Source organism: Homalodisca vitripennis, unplaced genomic scaffold, assembly GCF_021130785.1.
Source record: "Homalodisca vitripennis isolate AUS2020 unplaced genomic scaffold, UT_GWSS_2.1 ScUCBcl_735;HRSCAF=3376, whole genome shotgun sequence".
Taxonomy (NCBI): domain Eukaryota; kingdom Metazoa; phylum Arthropoda; class Insecta; order Hemiptera; family Cicadellidae; genus Homalodisca; species Homalodisca vitripennis.
Genome location: NW_025776865.1, coordinates 51,049 through 74,362, shown reverse-complemented (window position 1 = coordinate 74,362; position 23,314 = coordinate 51,049). Strand labels below are relative to the sequence as shown.

Genomic DNA, 23,314 nt, shown 5'->3' with positions numbered 1-23,314 from the left:
CATGTATGGAGTATCAAAATCTAATTAGTTTAAAAACACATGCTTGGATTCCAGATGCTGCATTAAGAGGAAGTTAAACTGGACCTTAACTCAACATTCACCTTAATAAGTTGTGTATTTGATTTGCAACCCAATATTGTTCAATTGTATGAAAAATTTAATTTGCTTCATAAATTTGAATTGTAATTTTAAGTACTATTTGGTGGTCTTGTTATTTATATTCAATGCATCAAACTAATTTTAATATAAGTTATAAATCATTAAAAGTTGTTGGTATCACTCTATTGAAATAATTTTTTATCACTCAAGAATACGGAATATAAATAAAGACAATAACATTTTTAAGCGATCGGTATTCCATTAAATATTGAGACTGCTTTGTATAGCGCATAGAGATCACTCCGTACTTTACATTTATAAATTATTACTTCAGTAAATTCTTTAGTGATACAGATTCCAACTGAGGTGGACATATTTTTATCTAAAATCTTCTCTTAGAAACCACTTCATGGCTTTCAATTCATTCATCAGTTAACTTCATAAGCCAATTCTGCTTCAAGCAAACCTTCCATCCTGTCTGTATATATGTAGGCTACCCTTTCAGAATCCTCATCCACCCCCTGTTCCCTCTCCATTAGCAACATCCTGGCTGTCCTTGTCACAGTTAAAATATTGTTATATCTGTATTCTTTATTTACGTTTGTTATTTACGAGAGGTTTGAACGAATTATAGGATTTCGGACATTTGCCATCATTATACGTTACAAAAAAGTATAACACTGTTTCGAGGATTAAAATCTAACCTCTCCTTCAGGTGTAAAAAAGACCCTAAGACATTAAAAAACTAAACAATGTGACAAATGTTTTAAATCCTATATTTGGACTAATGTCCAGTGGTCAGTACCTATTGACATAGTCTAAAAAATATCAAACCTAGTCTTTCTTAATGTAACTGTTCCTGTATAATCTCAACTTTTATTAATAAAAGTTATAAAAATAAAAATCACACAAGACACCTCAAAAACCAGTTAAGTATGTACAAATCATACCTTTAAAATGAGATCATTCCAAAAATTCAACACAATATAAAGACGGATATGGTAGAAGATTTAAAATTATAGGCAGCTCTCAAGGTTTTTTCAGTACAATTCTTAACCTCCTTCATAATAGGGCTAATTTATGGTCATTTACAGTGCATTCCAAAGATTAAACACATAATAACAATGTTAGATAACAAAAATGTGTGTGAATTTTCAAACCAACAACTCTATATACACTTTATGGTACATGTTGAGGAGCAGAAACTCTCATGAATTCTATACTTAATTTTAGTATCAATTTGCAAGTTTGTAAGGCCAACCTACCTACATCCCCAACTTCAAATTTTAGCTGTGCTGAGAAGTGATTCATGAATAATTCAATACTAATAATTAATTATAATAATATTAATTATAATTATTATATTAATTAATAATTAAACATTGCTGTTGTTACTCATAGATATAGAAATGTATATATAAAATTTAAAACATTTACATATAACTAAAAGTAGAATCAGGGAATCCATCAACCAAGACCCAAATTTATATAATTTTAAAGTGATACAAAATTCAATAATCATGGATTATTATATGTTACACATCTGATAATATTTATCTAATGATGGTCCAAACTAATGTTGTATAACCATCCTGTTGTGTACTAATGGAATATCTTAAAAGGGGGGTGTAAATGTTACTTATGAAGATTCAGATTCAGATTCAAGTTGTGAAAGGGTTCAAAGTAATATATACACAAATTCTAAAAATATGTTTAAACATTAAATATATTTGTACTTATCAGACTGAGTCTTCAATCTTCAAAAATAATTCAATTGTATTGTAACTGTCAACCAAGACAGCCAACTTAGAATTTAACAACACTGGTCTTTTTCATGTTTGATTCTTTGTTAAATGAAGGTTGCTCTTCGATTTCTTCTAAATTACTGCCCTTTAGTTTTTCAACAGTGATGACTTTCTTATTTGACGAGTTGTCCTCGGTTGCTTTCGGACAGTCTTTTCTGAGGTGAGTCACTTCCCCGCACAAATGACAGGATCCTCCCTTTGGATACTGACCTTGTGGATTTAGAGGGCACTGTCTTGCTATATGCCCTTGCTCCTTGCAAACAAAACAAACAGCATATCGAAAGCCTTGGCTTTGTATAACTTTACACTGAAAATGTGAGTGTTCCATAGATCCGCACTTAAAACAAATTCCAGATTTTGACAACTCTGTGTCTTTTATTTCAGGACAGTCAGAAAATTTATGGCCAAACTTTCTACAGTGAAAACACACATTAGTTTTTTCTCTTGCTAGAGCTTTTTCCGCTTTTCGTCTCTCCAATTTCATTACAGCTTTAATTTGTTCTTTGGGCACATTTTGCTTTCGTAATTTTATTCTAAGTTTTTTCAATTCAGATGCATCATCTTGCTTGATTAAAAAACCTTCAAAATCAACTACTTTAATTTCTCTGCCATTTGCAATGATTGTATGAGAATTATTATGATATTTTTTATTTTGAAAGTAAGGTTTTGTTTCTTTTTCAGAGTCAAAAGAGTTATTTAAAGATCTTTTTTGCTGTTTGCAGGTTTTATTATCTTCTAGAATAATGTTATTCTTTTCCTTACATTGTTTAGAGCTATTAGGTTTTTTAATTTTATTATCTGTGTCAAGTAGCTTATCTGATCTGTCATTATCTGATGTCATATTATCGGTTTTTAATACTGAACTATCCGTTTTTTTAAATTTTTTACCTCCTTCATTTATTTTTTTCTTACTTGCTGTTCTTTTTCTCTTCTTTAGGACACCAGAGCCATCAGTACTTTCATTTTTTTCATGTATTGGGACTTTTTCATTTTCTTCATGTTGTATACTTTTAAGAACTTTCTTAGTCTTCTTTTTTGTTTTTGATTGTCCTTCCTTAGTTTCATTATTATTTATTACATCATTTTTATCACTATCATTTTTCTTCATAACTTTTTTCTTAATTTTCTTTACTGTACAATGTTCAGATTTTTCTTTTTTAATTTTAGACTTTAATGTAGAACTCTTTTTACCTTTCACATCACCAAAATCACTCCATACCTCCTCTTTCACACCATGGGTATTATCAAGAAGATGTTTCAAACTGTACGTAGTATTTTCACTGGTTTGTGCTTCTGTGTTGTTGAGCTGGTCTGCAAGCTGTTGTCTCATTACATGCCATGGAGTAGGATCTTCTTCCCTGCGTTCATTGGAAGCTTTCGAACCTTTCGCTCGGGCAAATCTCGTCATGACTAGGCAATTTCACTGAAAATAAAACAATGATTTGTTATTGTAAAGATATAGACCATCAAAATTACAAGTATTACTGCATATTAATACTACATACTGCAGTTCTATAAACACCATTTTATGTACAAATTAAGCTTTACAATTCTTTATCACAATGTTTCAAAATTGATTATATTTTGAAGAATTTTAAAACAAATTTAAAATCTTCTCAGAGATATGCGTATTATTCAGTAAATGAATATTTATTAGATTCAGGTAATTTTCAAAATTTATAAATATTTTAAATAGTAATTTTATTGTTACTTGAACTGCATTTTTAATAATTTTAATTACTTTAGTCAGTAGTTATTTAGTTAGTAAGTTTATGTTTTGACAAGGCACCTGGTTTGTATTATGATTTGTAATTGTGGATTAATAATCATAATAGTCATGTGCTTATTAATGACTCATGACTTAAATATTACAGAGATAGTGATTCTTCTTTCTACTAATAGAGTTGTGAGGGAACCATTTTCATAAAAATGAGTAGTAAAGTTTTAACCCTACTTAAGTTTATTTATTATTACTTTTAAAATTATTTTAACATGTTAACTGTTGCAGACAAGTTATTGCAATGCTGTAACCCTTATGTGGAATAAAAATTACTTAGTATATAGCCACAGTGTAGGTAGTAAGAAACATTTGTAAATGACACTGTGCAACTTTTTAATAGCTTTACTCCAAAAATACTAAACCGAGGAAGACCAAATGTTAAAGACACAAAAATTTTAAATTATATTTTCTTCTTTCCTACTGTTACTCACCCTTTTTTAATAATACATCCGTTACACAGGTTTTTCAATATTGTTACTCACTTATCATATTACCAAATAACTACAAAAAGGTGAGGAAGGAACTGGGCAAAATCCAAATATTGGGCATTTTTAAATGTTACAAACTAAAGAGGAGGGAAAGCCCTCTAAAAAATTATTATAATTTTTATTTTTATTTTATCACCAAATGGCACAATGAGTAATATTTGGAGAGTTAAATTAACACGCTAGTATAGACATTACACTATTAAACATAACATTGTGTTCAAATGATTAAAAAATACTTTTACTACAGTATTTTATATAATTTAGAAATTATCCATACAAATAATATGTTAGGAACCGACTTTAGCGGTGACTATCTTGATTTTTGCCTCATAAGAACAATGTTATGTTTCAATCATTCATAACCATAGTCATGGGAGATATCTCATTTTAAAGATATACATAATGCATACTCAAACAATTTTTAAACTTTTTATATTTTTATTGGTTACTCAGAAAGATTGTAAATGATTTAGTACTTAAATGTTTAAATAGTAAAAAAGAATACACTTTAGGAGACTCAAGACTTAATAAAAGTAAAATTCAAGATTATTTTAATGCACTCGTCTTAATGTAACTGTAATTATTACTAATCAAAGAAGTTACTTGTGTAAAGCCAAAAAAGAGTAAGTCTGTTTATTAATGATTACCTATCTTATCAAACAACTTTTAATTTGGCCCATTGAAACATGTTATATGGATGTAAATTAAATTAAATTAATTTAAAGTTCTCATAAAAACCATTTTTGTCAAACTCCATACATTTGTTTTTTCAGAAAATATATTCCCTGAAAGAAATTAACAAAGCAGGAATTTGTATATGCATATGCTACATAATGCGACTCATAGAAATGATAACTGTCCCAAAACAGCTCAAACAAATTAAAACTTGGTCTTGTATATAGAAACCGTTCAAATTTTTATTTTAAAATAACTCCATTATAAACTTAGAGAAAGAGTTAAAAGTGTTATTGATTGCACATCAGATTTACAAAACTTTTTATTCTAAACAATTTGTTGGTTTCTTCAAAAGATACTGATTAAATGCAAATGCCAAATAAACTGTTCTATGCTGAAAAAATTCTTTTCAATACCTTGGCTAAGTTTGTTGACCAGCTTGGTATGTCGCTTCTTTCCATTATGATGGATGTTCAAACTGTTTTTAATTCACAACATTGTTATTTACGATCCTAGAGAAGAAACTAAAGCTTTCCTGTGATGCTTATGAAATGTCCTAAACTTTTTGTTATAAGCCATTTTTGTCTATATCAAACTTTTTTCAAGATATTGAGTACTTGTAAATCCAATTAAAACAAAATAATAATAATTCAGTTGTCACAAACTTTATCTACCTCTTCTGACTGAGCTAGAAGGAGTAATAACAGATACCAGAGAAAAAAGACCTTAAACCATGCAGTTATCTTATTTGATCTCTATCAATACAAAAATTGATTAATTTTAACCTCCAAATTATTTTTAAAACTTAAATTATACAGTAATATCAAACTTACGCAATGTAGATTAGATGATCCAAATATCACTTCATGTGGACAACCTGTAAGAAAACTTCAGTGAGAACTTTGGTCTTAAAAATACAATCATTTTTGACCATCCATGTTATGTACAGCATATTTTAGATCTTACTAAACTATAGGACTTATCTATACAAAAATGCTCATTTTAAATAGTTAATTTTAATAGCTTATAAAACATTATTAAGATATTATTTATTTGTGCAAATACTGCTGTAGCTCTGTAGGACATGTATGTCTAACAGCCTACAGGTCCTTTTATACATCTCACCACGCAAGTGACTGGCCCTTTCGTAAGTTTTTTAGCAGTTTTCATATCCAATGAAATGATAGAGAAAATTGTAAACTTCACAAACATGCAGTTACAATTACCGGGGGGACGAGATTGCCCTCTTACTAACAAGAAAGAAATAATGGCTTTTTTGGTTTATTGTATTTAATTGGTGTTAACAAAGAAAACCATTTAAATACAGACGAACTGTGGTCTTTAGACGGAATGGCTCCAGAAATATAACGTAACAAAGTCGAAGCGAAAATTTCATACTGTCATTCAAGGAATCCGTTTTGATGATAGACAAACACGGGCTAAAAGACAAAAAAGTGACAACTTGGCACCAATAAGGGACCTTTTAGAAAGCTTTGTAAGTCAATGCAAAGCCACTTTCAATGTCAATGCATATGCTACCATAGACAAAATGCTGAACAATATATGCCAATATATAGCAAACAAACCTGCAAAGTATGGGATTGAAATTTATGCTGTTTCAGATGCTAAAACATTTTTCACAATGAGTATAGAGATATATGGAGGTAAACAGCCCAATAGGCCTTATCAGGTTGACAAAGATGTTGCCAGCGTAGTCAAAGGAGTTACAGAACCAGTACTGAATGGTGGTAAGAATTTAACAATGGACAACTTGTATACATCTGTACCATTGGCACTGAACTAATCATAGAATAACTGTAGCTGGAACTCTGAGAAAAAACAAACCCCAGATACCTACCACCAGAAATCAAAAACATCCAAGGCCGTCTTAGGTGTAGAGTATCTTTGCATAAGGTAGACCCAAACAAATTTAAGTTTTTTATGTTCCTGATAAGAAAGCAAAGAAAAACATTGTTATCTACTGTACGCAAAGACGATGTAATTGACATGTCAACTGAAGGTTCTTATAAGCCCGAGATTATACCTTTTTATAATGAAAACATAAGTGGAATTGATGTTGTAGAAAAGCTAACAAGTGAATATTCAGTTTAAAGAGTGAGTAATAGGTGGCCATTCACATTTTTTGTGGACTTTTGAACTTAGGCACAGTAAATGGACATATAATGTTCAACACCTCTAAGAAACTACTGAGAAGTCTTTATCAGCTCTCTCTTTCATGCCATTCATTGAGAAAAAAGCCTCCATTCCAACACTGTCTGTTCCATTACGAGAATCAATTCAGAAAACAACTGGAGTAGCAACAGTAACCAATAGTCGCAGAGAAGGTGTAAAAGCAAAGTGTGACTTTTGCCCTGCCAAAAAGAACCATTACACACAAAATCGCTGTTGTTACTACAAATAATTGCTATGTAAAGAATACACCAAACAACAAGATCTTACGAATGCTACATGAGTGAAGATGCAAACAGCCAATAAAATCCGGAAAACGACACAACCCGTAAGGACTTTGATTGGATTCTTTTCTTTTCTATTTTTCTTGTTGTCACAGTTATATTTTAAGTGCATATATTTATAAATGAATTTAAATTAAATAATTAACCAAATTTAACATTTGCAGATCTCAACAGTTTGATATATTTAAAGAATCAAGAATCAAGAATCTTTATTTCCAAAGTACATTACAATAATAATTTGTTCACACAAAAATTACATCAAAAAGTATATAAAAGTACAATGGATAGGCACCTCTGAGCTATTAGCTGAGTTGAGGTTGCCATCACTAATTATTTTAGGCAGATGGGCCTGGCAGCTCCTCTTTCAGAGTAAGATATACATAATTAGAGTAATGAATAAACCATACCAATATTTAAAACAAAGCACAAAATTAAGTTGTATTTCATAATGAAATTCAATACATTACATTACCACAAACATATAAAAAATAAAATTACTACATAAATTCACATACACATACATACATATACATAAATCCACACACATACACATACACACATACAGATACATATACATTTATACACATTCACACATACATACAAATACACACACATAAACATAAATTTACAAACACATACATTACTGAAACATATAACACACATACAAAACACACTACAAAGATACTTAGACACAATAGATAAAGATGTAACCATTACACACTCATACAATAAAACAAGTCTTCAACAAAATATCTAATTTATGAGTCGCTCTACATCAACAATTGTAAAAAGCCAGCATTTCAAACTTCGTATGAATGTACCCAATGTTTTTCGACGAGGACACATCGAAAGGTAATTTGTTATAGAGCTTCGGAGCTATGAATGTATAAAAACGCTTGTAGACTTCTAATTTAGGAAAAGGAATAGTTACTCGGTTTAAGACAACTAATATATAATTATTTGAAAGCATGACATTATTTTAACCAAATCTCACCACACGAGGGAGCTATTATTTCAATAAGAAGAGTTCTCGCGAGTTAAGCCTGTTCCACTTTTGCAGACATAGTACCTGATTCGTTGCCACCTTGGTTCAACTAAGGGCTTGTTGGCACACTTTGACCTCCCAATAAAAACAGTCATTGTCGGGTGGATACAAGTTCCTTGACTTTCACCTTTCTTTAGCTTGTATGATGCATTGTGCAATACATCCCATCATTAAAATACTGTTGGTGAAAAGTGCACTTGAACAATAATTATTGCACTGTAATTTTATCCACAAGGTACAAAATACAGTTTACCTACAATGTGGTTGTCTATGAATATGACCTGCTCAGGCCAGTCTGAACCAAGGTACATTAAATTTTTTAAACAAACCCATTTCAGGTATTGTGTAACACATATATCCTATGTGAGTCTCCTAATGATAAAATAAGTGGAAACACCACACCATTTGAAACAAATATAATTGCGATGGAGTAGGAATATGTTAGCCGACATGTGTCACTTACACATACAAGGAGTGAGAAATAGAAAAATGGGTCTCACACAAAATTTCATTTAACATTTATTTTTAATATAAAATCATTCCGGGTGACTCCCTCCTCCTTTATTTATAGTAATGAATTAATTTTTCTCAAAAACTTATGACAATAAATTTAATGTTTTCTACATTATTGAGTTCTACATGTTTCTGTAAAAAAGTCATGTAAGCCTATAAAAGATGTTTCCAATGTATACTTATTATACAATAATTGTTATGGAAAGGGTACAAATCGTCTGAAAACAGCCTATTCTACAAGAATGTTTGAACTATCACTTGAAGGACTAATATTTAAAAACCTTTGATATATGAGTATATTTATATATAAATTGAAAAAACATACAATTATTACTCTCAGATAATACATACTGTTATGAGTGAAATTATTTGCTGGATTACCGATCATAATTTATTATTATTATTATTGTATTATCCTCCTGAACAAAACTATAAATATATGAGGGTGGAAATCACATTCTTTTCAGTATTGGACATAGAAATCTCATTATGTGGTTAGATTTGTTTTCTGTGCTTGTTATATCTGTGTTTTCAGCATTATTTGCAACCAATACCTTTTTATTATTCTGTTCTGTGGTCAGTACACCATCAACAACTGTCCTGTAAGCCTTGTGTCCAGTACTTGTGGCATCCAGTACTCAGCTACCGATATCACCTTTTAGTTTGGAAAATTATGTATGACTACTTTCAAGTGGATTATATGAGCAGTTAAAATTGTAAGAAATTTAATTGTTGATTTTTTTAAATTGATCACCATGTTTTTTCAGAGTAAGAGTCTGACTTTGTCGCATGATCATGTGTTAGTGGCACCATACCATCAAAGCCCGAACAAACGATCAGGGGCATTTCTGATCGGTACATTCCCGACCTCAGATTGTCCAAGGTCACCCCGCACTTCTGGCGAAAAAAAGAAAAGCACCCTTCGAGATATTACCCAAATTCAAGCTTAGATCACGTGACCGGTCATAAAGGTTATCTTTAACTTTGGTATTACTAGTAACATATTTATGATAACGTAATCTAGACCTACTTATATCACGTAATAACAAGAAATAGATAGGGACAGCATGGGCTACATATCACTGACATTGCTTCCTTTCGGGAGGCAGTAAAATATAATCAATCATCATAACGACACATCATTTTCTTAATAAGTAAAATAAAGACTGTTTTAATCATGTAATTTTTTTAGGTTCCTGATAAGAGAAACTATTCCAAATATAGTGGCCTCCGAATAATACCAAAGTACCAAAAAATATTCTAGAAATGAAAACTGATTTTATTATTTTAAGAAATTGATAAAAGTGTTTAAAACCTTTATAGCTAACATAGCTAATTTACACATTATCCAAATTTTGATATTTTATTAATAAATATAGTGTCTAGAAATGTTTTTCATTTGCTACCATCAACGCAGAGTGCTGCTACAGCCCATGCTGATTGCCAAAGACATACTGCTATTCCGATTACTACTTTTAGTTTTTTTAAACACTCTGGGCTTTCCGCACCTTATTTGTTTTCTTTATTTCCATGGGTATTCCAATTTCCTGTTTCCTTTCTTTGACGCAGTATGATATTATTTGAAAACTTTAATGGATTCAAATATAGATTAGAACGATTTAAATGCCATCTAACATGTTTACACTGTAAAGCAATTGTAAGTACTACACTGTTCGTTCAAACTTTTAAGTTATAACTTTCAAAGTTATATTATTTTCTATAATTTAAAATGTGTATATTACTTTTATATATAAAAATATAGCTAACACTAAAATACAATCTTAAAAGCCTATAACATAATTTAGTTTGACATTATTGTTCCAAATTAATTCAGACAAAGCTAAATCATGTGTATTGTATTTGAGTAATGGCTGATAGAGATGGGGAATACTGTTATATATCAATAAGCTACTACGAAATAACGTATTGAGGTATTAAGTTTATGAACCCTGATACCGTAGTAACATGTTACCAACCGATTCAATCTCGGTGTCTGATGTCGGAGAAGACACATATTCATTAATTATACAAACAATAAACTACAAGTTATTACATACAATGGATAGCAATAAAATAAGAAAATACAATAAATTTAATTTAAATGTTTATGCAGGAGCATATTGGGAGACAGCCAGTACTCTTATTTATTTATTTATTTATTTATTTATTTACATACGGTATACACCATTTCACATTTGATATAGGTATTATGAAAATACAAGAGGCTTGATAAAAACAACTTACATAAATAGTTTACATGCATACATGCTAAAGCAAACAAAAGCAAAAATAAGCAAAACAAGTGCCCAAATAACATCAACATCGTGAATAAAAAGAAAAATTACAACAGCAATATATGTAGTTTCATAAACAAGTGCAACATGAAGGTGGATCCGTAAAAAAAAAAAACTTAATTAAAGTAGCTTATAAATTATAGAGTTACTTATATACTACTGAGACATATGCATATGAGCAAATACAATACGAAAGAAAAAAATAAAGATTAGCGTAGCCTATTGTTCATTATATATAAAAAATATCTCAAGAAACCATTTTTTTCCATTTTGCAAAATATAAAACATGCTACAATACATGCAAATTTTGATGCCATTATAATAATATATGAAACAAAAGTGTTAAGAAAACAGCAAGCAATATATAAAATTCACAAGAAACCATTTCTATTTAGTGAAATATAAAATACGCGACAATACATGCAGAGTTTGATGCCATTAAATTATAAACAAAAGTGTTTAAAAAAAAATAAAAAAAACCAGCAAGCAAAATATAACGTTCAGTGTCAGAGTTTCACGTGTGGCCAGAGAGATATTTAGTGACCTCCCTCTTGAATGATGTGTCGGACATGCTGAACAAATCAATATGCGCAGGAAGACCATTTCCCAACCTGTGAATTCTCGGTATTGTACTGTTGTACGCATAGTTCGTCAGCAAGGAATTCCCTCTCGAAAAGCTGCACAGATCTTGAAGATGATCGAGGACAACGAAGACTGATCCTCTCTAAAAGTCTCGGGGGAATCACAAGACGATGACAAAATCTTCTTCAAGAACATCAGGTAAGCAATTTGGCGTCTGGTGCTCAAGGGTAGGAGCCCAAAGTGCCAAAGTGGCGTTGCAGATCTTCAACAGGAACCCCGTCGTAGGCAAATCCAAGTCTCAACCCAATCAGCCTGATGAATCTTATCTGAATTCTTTCAACGAGTTCCACCTGACCCAACAGGTAGGGAGACCATACCGGCGAACAGTATTCCAATATTGGTAAGAAACCAACTGGACGTACAGGGCCCGAAGTGTCCATGGTGAAAACCCATCTCGAGAAGTCCTAAATATAAGACCGAGGGCAAATAGTGGCTTTCCTAGTAATTGCAGACAGATGCTGTTCAGGGCTCAGTGACGAGGACAAGATAACTCCCAAATCCTTAACTGTACTTGAGCGATTCAATATGGTTCCTTCCGTCTCGTAGTTGAAGACTATGACCCTAGCTGAGCGATGGAATGAACCACAGAGCACTTTGCGAAATTTATATCCATGCCATCCCACACACACCAGGAGACGACACTTTCCAAGTCGGATTGCAGAGAGGCGCAGTCTTGAAGTGAGGATATCTCCCTATATACCTTGGCGTCATCTGCGAACATTAAACAGGCTAGACGATGTGAACGACATTCTGAAGGTCATTAATGAAGATATAAAAAAGGGCAGGTCCCAGCAAAGAACCCTGAGGCACCCCAGACACCGCCTCAAATGCAAAAGATGTCCCACCGGCATGACGCACGACGAGGAGACGATTCGTCAGGTAACTCTCGAACCACATCAAGAGAGATCCAGTCACTCCCCAAGTCCTAAGTTTTGCTAGGAGATGAATGTGGCTTATCCTGTCGAAAGCCTTTGACAAATCAAGATAAACGCAATCGACCCTGGTGGCCCAATCTGAAGGAGGATGTAATGTCATTCTGCAAAGTCACGAGAATGGTTGTTGCCGACCTTCCCCTCATAAAACCGTGTTGAGCTGGAGAGATGATGTTCTTGGCTTCAAATGAAAGTCTACGTAAGACCAAGGACTCAAAAACTTTGGCTAGGGCAGGCTGAATTGCAACAGGTCTGTAGTTCTTGGCATTTACTGGATCACCACTTTTCAGGATAGGTGTAATAAAGCTCGACTTCAGGTTCTTAGGAAAAATGCCCAGAGTTAGGAAGAGCATTGAAATATTGGGTGACATGTGGAGCCAAGATACCACTACAAAACTTCAATACTATTGGAGGAATTCCATCTGGCCCCGCACCCTTCCTTTCATCCAGCCCAGCTAGTGTCTCCTCCACTTCTTCACATGAGATGTGAAAACCTGACAGATGGAATGAGGTTTCCAACTCCCAAAGGAACTGGAAGTGTTTGTGGGAGCCTGTATACAGAAGAGAAATATGAAGCAAACAAGTCACATATGCCCTTAGGGGGTGTCCGCTGTCACGTTGTCAAGGTACAGGTTGGAAAGTGATGAAGACTTGCGTTTCATAATTCCTGATGTGTCCCCAGAAGACCTTCACATTGCTTGATATGGGAGTTTTCAATACGAAGTATATAGTCCCTGTAACAGGAGGCGGATAGAGTCTTACACCTTGCACGAACACTAACGAAATTCCAAGTAGTCAGAGTCTTTTAATGACTTTTTGAACTTGACGTGCAGTTTCTTTTTCAAAATGACTAGTGCCTTCAGCTCTAATGAAAACCAACAAGGGAAGTTGCGTTTTCCAAGTACTTTCGTGGGGGTCAAGTCCTTGATCACCCCACTGAGAGAGCCACAAAAATCAATGAATGCAGTCTCCACACTGTCCCACATCACGTTTGTTTAGTACCGGATACGGCCAACCCTGAATCACTCTAAATATCTCAAACAGATCACTCCTCCTAAAGTCGTAGATAAGGGTCCCTGTTATTATCAGTGACTGGTCTGAAACATGGAACGGTAATATCGAGAGCTGGATGATGTGATTCCACCTGAATAAGGCGATCAAGAGACCTTTCGGACACCGATATCTATCCTGGAAGAGAAAACTAGATCCAGTAATATTCCACGCTCGTTGTTAACACCGTTGACCTGTGTAAGATTGAAGATATGGGCAAGATCTTTGAATCTTTGATTGGCTGGCTCGCAGGATCATGAATTTGAGAGCCGAGAGGATCCCAATCCCGCGTTGGGGAGGTTTAAAATCGTCCAACAACAGGATAGGATTCAAAAATTTTCAGAGGTGAGGAGCAGCTCTTCCGACAATTGAGGCAAAATCAAAGTGTTGGCTTGAGGGCATGTTAGGTGAAAGGTAGACTCCGCCGACCAGCATCCGATGACTAGATGATAAATTTGACAGTAGCAAACACACATTCTACAGATCTATTCTTTGGTATGATTTCTTGGGATAGTATGTTGTCCTTCATTGCAAGCAAAACACCTCCCCCGCTAACCTTAGATGAGGTCAGTTCTGAACGATCATAACGAAATATATTATAATTTTACAAACCAAGCTCAGCACTACAAATGTCGGCCGATAAATTAGTTTCAACCAGTATTAATATATCATAATTATGGCAGACAGATATTTATTGTTTCAATGAGGTAAACTTTGTCCCTAAGCCGTTGACGTTTTTGGAAATAGAGTTCCAAAGCTGACTGGTTTACCCCAGCATTTTCTAGTTTTTTGGCTCGAAGGTAGTTATACAGGGTGATCCTTTCAAGTAACGTATAGTGATGTTACTTTCCCCATTCATCCTGCGTCCCCCCAGTTCATCCCTCAGCTTCTTAAGATATTGCCGATAACATAACTTCTTTGATAACGTAATGTAATCTGGTTTAAGTAGTTGCATCAAGGATTTGTTACTCTTGAAGGTCTAAAGTTTGAGTGTTAAGACGCTTATTATACTGTAGCCCTTTATTTTTCCATGTATGGTTAGAACGTTAAAAGATTCCCATATTTTAACATGTTGATTGCAGCAGAAGTGTTATAGCATCATACACTGGGTAATTGTCACATTAACGGCCAGAGCGGCAAAATACGAGTTTCACGTTATTAACTTATTGGAATCGTCCTACAGAACAAAACAATATAAGGTTTGACGGGGAGGAAATGAGAAATAACGAAGTTCTAGAACATAAAAAATGAAACAAATGTTCAAGCGCGGAGCAATATTTCCATGTTCTACATCCACATCGGGCATCACGTGACCTTTTGTGACCATGATTCAACCTCGTGATGACGTCATCGGATGCGGCGCCATCTTTGCAAACATAAATGAAAAATAATACTGAAATGAGCAGAATTTTGATCCAAATGAACAATGTTTTTCTTAAATTTCGAGCTACAAATTAATTAGTTATCGAGTTGAGACGAGTGCCTCCAGCCATCTACGTGGGGCAGCACCGGACGCGGTATTAAGTTAACACACTGATGTCAACAAAAAAAGAACATCCCTTGAGATAGTACCTACCAGTAAAATATCAAATTCTAGAGGGGCTGATCAGAAATATAAATTGAATTGTAATGGAAAGGCAATTATGTACCGTGTAAAAAACTTAATAAATCATGAATAAATACCCCTAATATGAATACGTATATAAATGGACATTAATAGAGAACACTTACCATTAGTGTGTTCCACAGAATGTACAGAAACTAAATAATCTCATTTCGGTTGAAACGTAAACTCTTAACATGCCCGACAAAACACTCCCGACACACCAATTCACTACGATTGGTCGAACTAGTGGATGGTTGATCCATGACCGTCATGGACTCACTCGATCCAAACTACAGTACATGATATCTACTGAAGCACTGACTTCTGCCACGGAGCATTTAGATAACAGATACGCTATCAGTCCCAGCCACAGATAATATTTACGACACACCAGTTCACTACGATTGGTCGAATTAGTGGATGGTTGATCCATGATTGTCACGTACTCACTCAATCCAACCTACAGTACACGTTATCTCTGACTTCTGCCCCAGAGCGCTCAGATAACAGATACGCTATCAGTCCCACCCGCAGATAATATTTACAGATATCCAGACACAGCACACAAACAGAACATTAAAACATTAAGAACTTAACTATTTATGTATATACCCTCTAAAATCATGTTATTTGTCATTTGCTCCCCCTAAAACCATATATATTTTTTGTTCAGGAGGATGAGCAGAATACGTTGATAACGTCAAATTCGTGATTTGCCACTTCGGCCTTTAATCTTATAATTTCCATACACTTTTATGAGTACTCGGATCACTCAGTTTAGATTCACAGCAAAGGTGTACAACACAAGTATAGAAAAACTAGGGTACGGTCCAATAAGCGGACCCGGTTTTTTATATCGAAGAATATAATCATCGATACCTAATATTTGCATATCGAATCATAGACTATCAATCGATATAAAAGTAATAACAATCATATGTTTAAATTAAAATGTGAATTTAATGATAACAAATAATAAATGAACATAACCAAAATCAGGGAAACTCATAACTTTAACTAAATGAAACAGAACGAAAACGTTTTTACTAAAGTTGTGTCCACCATTACCTTCTTTTTTTGCATCTGAAGACGACCATGTTAGCTCCTCTGACAGTTACATTTGTTACCTTTCCACAAATATCACATAATGGATTCTTAGGTACTAACCCAACATCCTGAAGCCATAAAAAACATATTTTATCGTCTTTTAAAGCAATTTCGTGAAGCTTCCTAAGATTGACGGCCATTTTAATACACAATGTTACGTGAAATTTAAAATATTACCTTAATTGTATTATTTGAAAGTGTTTACAGCTGTTCATATAGATTATTTAAGTTGTTAAAAATAATTCATCAGTATCGATTGATTATATTGATGGTTATGATTAAGTAATATCGTTTGCCAATTTCGATATAAAAAACCGGGTCCGCTTATTGGACCCTACCCAAAAACTATTGTACTGTACAGTAACTCAACATGTTAACCACAGTTAAGGTATTTATTTCATTCTAAGCTAGAAAGACCTGTGAAACAAATTTCTATACAAAACTGCATTGAATAGTACAATTCTACAAATTGTGAATAGTAATATTGAATAGCAGCTCCTGAAACAAATAACTTTCTTAAAGAACATGGGACTAAAATTACTGAATAAGTATTCCTATTTGTAACAGTTTTTAAACACTGGGTATCAAGTTATTTCTACTAAATATGTTACGTTTACTTACGCTACCTAGCACTTACTGACGGATTGTAAGTAAAAATAAAGTTATAATAAAAATAAATAAGCATACCTCAATAATATTATACAATGCAGCTTTCACACAACACGTTTAGAAAACATAACCTATAACAACAACAAATCGTAGACAGTCGGGCACGCAGAATAGACAGACAACTCCAGTCATAGACTAAAGAATACACAAATCATGAATATATAATATCTTTTTGATACTCTATGCTCCAGATCCGCTAACGGCGCGCATAGTGCGACAAAGTGCCCTAAAATCGGCTTAAATATCATATATTTTTAAGACAAATTCCCAATTAATGATTTTTGGGGTAAAAAGGTTATAAAATATGCATTTACACACATTTCATACCATCAAATTTACCATAAAAACCAGTGGTTACATTATTAAGTTAATACTTTTCTTTGCAACGATGTAGTAATACCACCAATGTTACTGATAGAAACCACATGAAATAACTGTCACTTGCCTTAATGTAGCTTTATTATTTGTTATCTCCATCTGTGTAATTTCTATCTGAAATGGATAATACAAAGCAATATTTCATCACATTCAACTAAACATATAAATTCTTTATAGCTCTTGAAACAAATTTTGTAGAACATCATTTCAGTTTCCTAGCGAGTAGTTTCATGTCCTTGCTGATTATTTAACAATAACAACTGTATTATTAATATAACAACATTAAGTTTTATAATCAGAATCATCATTCAATGCAACAATTCTTTTATTTACAGGACGTGTCTTTTCCTAATATCTTAATACTAAAAGATAAATAAAACTAAGTATAAACTTTGATATGTCCAAATAATATTATATGGAAAATGTGTTTAAATTTATAAAGTGTTAAACTTAAGAGAGAGAACAAACAATTTTCAGATTTCTTTTGAATGATTTGACATTGATTTCTAGTTTAATACTTTCTAAGAGTAAATTTTAAAATCTGACTCCTTCTTGACACGGAATATTTCTAAGTAAATTTAGTCTGTATTGCTGAGGACTAAGAATGTTATTATATCGTGTGTTGCGTACGTGGTAATCCGTTCTCTTTATTAATTATGGGTTTTAATGTGATTGATGTGATCATTGTATTAAAAGCTTTTTTTATTTTCGTTCATAAACATTTCCTGGCGAGTAAATTTTCTTATTAAATCATATGAAGTCTGAAGATATGAAGACATCCTGTGTCTCTTTCATTTTCTCAATAAGGCTCATGCATAGCAGCAGCAGGAACTAAATCTTTTGCCAGTTAACTTTAAAATGAATGAATATACCAACATTATAAATTACTGCTTTAATTAAATTTTTCTAGGTACAAGGTGATTGGCGTTTTCACGTGATTTATTCCAAGTGATAGTTCTGTATTCTTACGATCTATTACTGATACCTTTATTAAATTATTAAATCGAATTTATTTTTATGGATTACTGTTTTCGGTGCTAATACTGTAACTAAATTCCATTAATAATATTTATAGAATAATAGGATTTCGGACATTTACAATCGTTATAAGTTACAAAATGTATACACGACGACGTTTCAAGAATTGAAATGTATCCTCTTCTTCAGGCGAGGAAATAATTAGTGCATAGTAAAAGAAAGAAATAAAGAAAAGATGTCAAACATATCCAAAAACTTCTTGTACTCCAGCCAGGAGAAAGTGAACCTTGGCCTTGGCGTTGTTGCTTCAAATGATACAAGTCATGAGCACGAGAAGTCAAGAGCAATATCCCCTGACGAAGGACTTCCTGATCAAGGTAATGGAGGATTTAAAAAAAAAACGTGTTTAATGAAATGTCTTCTTTTAAGGCTGAAAAGACCGAGCTTTCAACGTCCGTACAGTGTGTTTCCAACATGTTGGACACCTCTAACGTATTGATGGGGGGCATTAAGAAGAAGCTTGTTGAAGTACAGAGCGAGAATCAGACGCTGAATGCGACCAAACAGGCTGTAACCAATGAAGTTGTGGGACTATGAGAGAGGATGCGGAACCTGTAACAATACACTATGGCGAACAACATTGAGATCAGTGGTGTACCGGTAATGAGAGGGGAAAACATCACTTATGTGTTCACGGATGTTGGAGCAGCCCTTGGTGTGGAGATGAAAAATACGAACATCGCTGCCGCACACCGTGTACCGTCATACAGAAACAACCGGGAGCCGTCTGTCATCGCCCAGTTCAAGGCCAAGAGGATCAAGGGGCAGTCTGAGAGCTGGCAGCTTGAGACATCAACCAGCAATTCACAGATCAACGTGTGTTTTTCAACGAACATCTCTCGCCGAATAAATTCATTTATTCATTATAGTGAGCTAGAAAATTAAATACTTAAAGATTACTACAAACACTCACAATTCATAAAATTATAAATTCTTACTTGCTATTTGATCACCTATCCAATTGGCTCGATGGAGCTTTAGAAGTGTCAATAGATCGTCCTCTCTAGCATAGGAGAGAAGGCTTCCTTAGAGTGAGATTAGTACAGAGTACATAAAAATGGCGAACGGTGAAGATGAGTTCAGTTGTGTGTTCCTGTAAAAGAAAAGTTTACCGCGCGAAGTAAAGCTGTTACTTGTTCGGGAAAGTGTGGGGAAAATGTATCACACGTCTTGTGTAAACATATCTGACAAGGATTACAATAATTTGAAAAGTATTGGTGAAGTGAGCTTGTGGTTATGTGCATCATGCCGGTCCTGGTTAACCTATATGAAATCTGCTTAGCGTAAAGATTTATGAAAAACCTACCAATGCGTGATAAATCAGTTTGTTGCGAGTGTTTTGATTATATTAAGATCTTAACAGATCAAATCTCAGTATTATCCGAAAATTACAAAGGAAATGTCCCTGTAATATGATCAATATGCGTGACGAGCAAATTGAGGTTAGAACAGTATTAAACCTCACATTCTGATTATATTAGGCGTGTACATGCATCTTTAACCTCATCAAAATCAGTCTGACTCGTCACTTATTGATAGTGACCAAATTGAAACAAATTTAACATCTATCAACCAAATCCAGACCTCAATAAACAACAGGCCTACCAAGCCTAATATGATAAATGTAATTAAACCAACCCCCTGTTGTTTGAAAAGCAAACTTACTCTGAAGTACTTGCACCTCCCAAGGAAACTGCAACCAATTCCTTCGCAGATTAGTCAAGACAAATCTGCTGAATTTCAACTAGTCTCATCTAGGAGGAAGAAGATGCAAAGTAACCAAGCCCAAAGACAAGTTGGTCTTAACCAAAACAAGCCTAGGCCTAGGCCTACTGCAATTATTGGTACCAAATCGACTGCTGACATCCCCACAGTAAGTAGAAATAAATGGCTTTTTATTTCTAGGCTTTCAACTAAAGTAGATGAAAACACACTCTCAAATTACGTGAAATGTAACATAGGATCTGAAGTGGTTATTGAAGGGTGACGTCTAAATATAACACCTACAAATCCTAATAAAATTGGGTTGCCTGAGCACAAAGTTAAAGATGCTCTAAATCCAGAGCATTGGCCTGAAGGAGCTCTGGTAAGAATGTTCCGCCCCCCTCGTAACCCTCATAGTCAACAGGAGGCTAAGACCAACTCTGGCGGATATAGATTTTTTTAGAAAAAGTTGTGTCCTCTTTAAATCCAACATAAACAACAGTGTGAGATCTGTGTCTCCTAAATCTGAGTTTAAAGTCAATTCTGACTCAGGATGTAGAGCTAATCGGAAAATCTTATTTGGCAATGTACAATGCCTAACAAACAAAGTGCTGGAAATTGAAGCTTTGATGACCACTGAACTGTTCTCAGTCATTTGTTTTGCAGAACACTGGCTAAAATCATGACAACTGTACTCTGTATAATTTCAAGGGATTTAAATTAGCTTCGATTTATTTTAGGCGTCACTCGATTCATGGTGGTGCTGCTGTGTTTGTCTGTGATGCAATAAAATACTGTGTGATTGATGTTGAGAGGTTCTGTATAGAAATGAACTTTGAAGCCTGTGCTATTAGACTATTTTACCCTAAAAACAATCGTATTAGCTATATACAGACCAAGTGGAAGTAACAGTAAAATTTTCTTTGATCAATTGGAGGGTCTACTGGAATATCCTGACAAAATTAAATTGTGACCCTTGTAATTTGTGCAGATTTTAACATCGAGCTCTGTGGAAATTCGAAGGAAACTACTGTGCTGCATAACATTTCTTCGCTCTGCTGGTTTTGTATTGCACGAACTATGAACCTAACTAGAGGCCTAGCAAATGTATTGATAACATTGCTACCAATTTGACTCCCTCATCTTACCTGACTGAGGTTTTGGATTGGCCTATTTCTGATCATAAGTTCAGGAGGATCGAACTTCTTTCACATTCAAATCTGTGTACCAATGATGTACAAAATCAAAAAGGTTTTTGCCTATTAAACACCGCCCATTACCACAAGGTGCTCTTACAGATTTCAAACGCTGCCTGGATACACTCGATTGGGTAAGCATGCTATCTGATGTGGACTCTGAAACCTCATATAATAGGTTCCATCAAACTTTTGTCTACTGGTTGACATTCATTTGCCAGAAAAGAAAATTAAGCCTTCAAAAAAACCGGCTAAAAGAGCTAAGTGGTATACACCTGAACTGGACAATCTTAAAAACATAGTGATGAGCTTGTTTCGTCGTTCCCAAACACTGGCCTGGAGAGTGATTATAAACTCCTATAAAATTGCCAAGAAACACTACAAAATTGCCCTGTGCCAAGCTAAGAAGAAATTCAACGAGAACTTTATTGCAACTGCTAGCAATAAATGTAAAGCAGCGTGGGCAGGTCATCAAAATGGAGTCCGGTGCCTCATCTGCTACACACGCAGCTCCTGATGCAGACAACCTCAATAAAGTTCTTCACTGCCGGTGTCGAAGAGGTGAGGAGGAGTATCCAGCCGACAAACACTTCTGCTATTGACCTCATCCAGACTCAAATTCCTGTACCAACCGAGAGTTTCCGATGGAATACAGTCAGCCCTAGTGATATTGTGAGTGTAGTGGCCAGGCTCAAGTCAACCAAAAGTTGCGACATCTACAATATGTCCGCTGTACTTATAAAAAGTGTCAGACATGAAATTGCCGTTCCCTTATCCATGTGTATAAATAATTGTCTCGTGGAAAGCAATTTTCCAGCCAAACTTAAAGTGTCAAAGGTTGTTCCAATATTTAAGAAGGGTAACAACAATGAATGTGACAGTTATAGACCCGATCTCCCTGGTCCCTGTCTTCTCCAAAATTTTTGAAGTAGTTATAAAAAGTCAGGTGAGTACTTTCTTTGAACAAAACAATATTTTTAGCACTAGTCAGTTTTTGGTTTCAGGCCGGGGAAGTCCACGATCGATGCAGTCGATGAGCTTATATCCTTCATCCATTCTAAACCTTGAAGTGGGATTATCCACTGGTGCCGTCTTGTGTGACCTATCAAAGGCCTTTGACTGTGTCGATCGGGACATACTCCTGAAAAAACTAGAATTGTATGGTGTGATTGACCGTCAACAAGCTCTTTTCAAGTCATACCTCAGTGAAAGGTACCAAACAGTTTTGTTCAAATGGAAAGTTTTCTGAATATTCAGAGGTTAAGTACGGGGTACCACAGGGGTCGGTGCTGGGTCCTTTTCTATTCATAGTTATGGTAAACGACTTGGTTTCTTGTGTAAGCTCGAAATCTGTAATGTTTTGCTGATGATGCAACTTTTGCCACATCACGCTTATCAATCGCTTCCTTGCAGACAGAGACGGATAGTTTTACTTATACAGGCGAATAACTGGTACAGAGCCAACATGTTTCTGATGAATGTAGAGAAAACAAAAAAAATTTATTTCTCTTTCAGTAACCATGGAAATAATGACAGTAGCCAAACGGTGAAGCTTTTGGGAATTATACTTGATCCAAAGCTATCCTGGAATCCTCATGTTGACTATGTGTGTAAAAAGTTGCATAGAGTGATTTACCTTCTAAGACACCTTAAACTATGCATACCAAATGATAGCTTAAGAATGGTTTATTTTGCATCTTTTCATAGCACGATAGCTTATGGTTTGCTTTTTTTGGGGCAACTCCAGTGGCATAAACAGTGTTTTGATCACGCAGAAGAGGGCCATGAGAATTTTGGATGGAGTGATCCCAGAGCTCAC

At 34.2% G+C, this 23,314-nt stretch overlaps 1 protein-coding gene across 1 annotated transcript; it reads right to left on the bottom strand.

Annotated features, from left to right (window-relative positions):
- Positions 1–1,807: 1,807 nt before the first annotated feature.
- Positions 1,808–17,302, bottom strand: LOC124370965 (zinc finger CCHC domain-containing protein 9-like). The gene is made up of 3 exons (XM_046829270.1): positions 17,198–17,302; positions 5,681–5,724; positions 1,808–3,327 (listed from the first exon to the last, which is right to left on the bottom strand). Exon 3 carries the CDS (start codon positions 3,310–3,312, stop codon positions 1,906–1,908), a length of 1,407 nt encoding a protein of 468 aa, XP_046685226.1. The 5' UTR covers positions 3,313–3,327; positions 5,681–5,724; positions 17,198–17,302; the 3' UTR covers positions 1,808–1,905.
- Between the last annotated feature and the right edge of the window lie 6,012 nt (positions 17,303–23,314).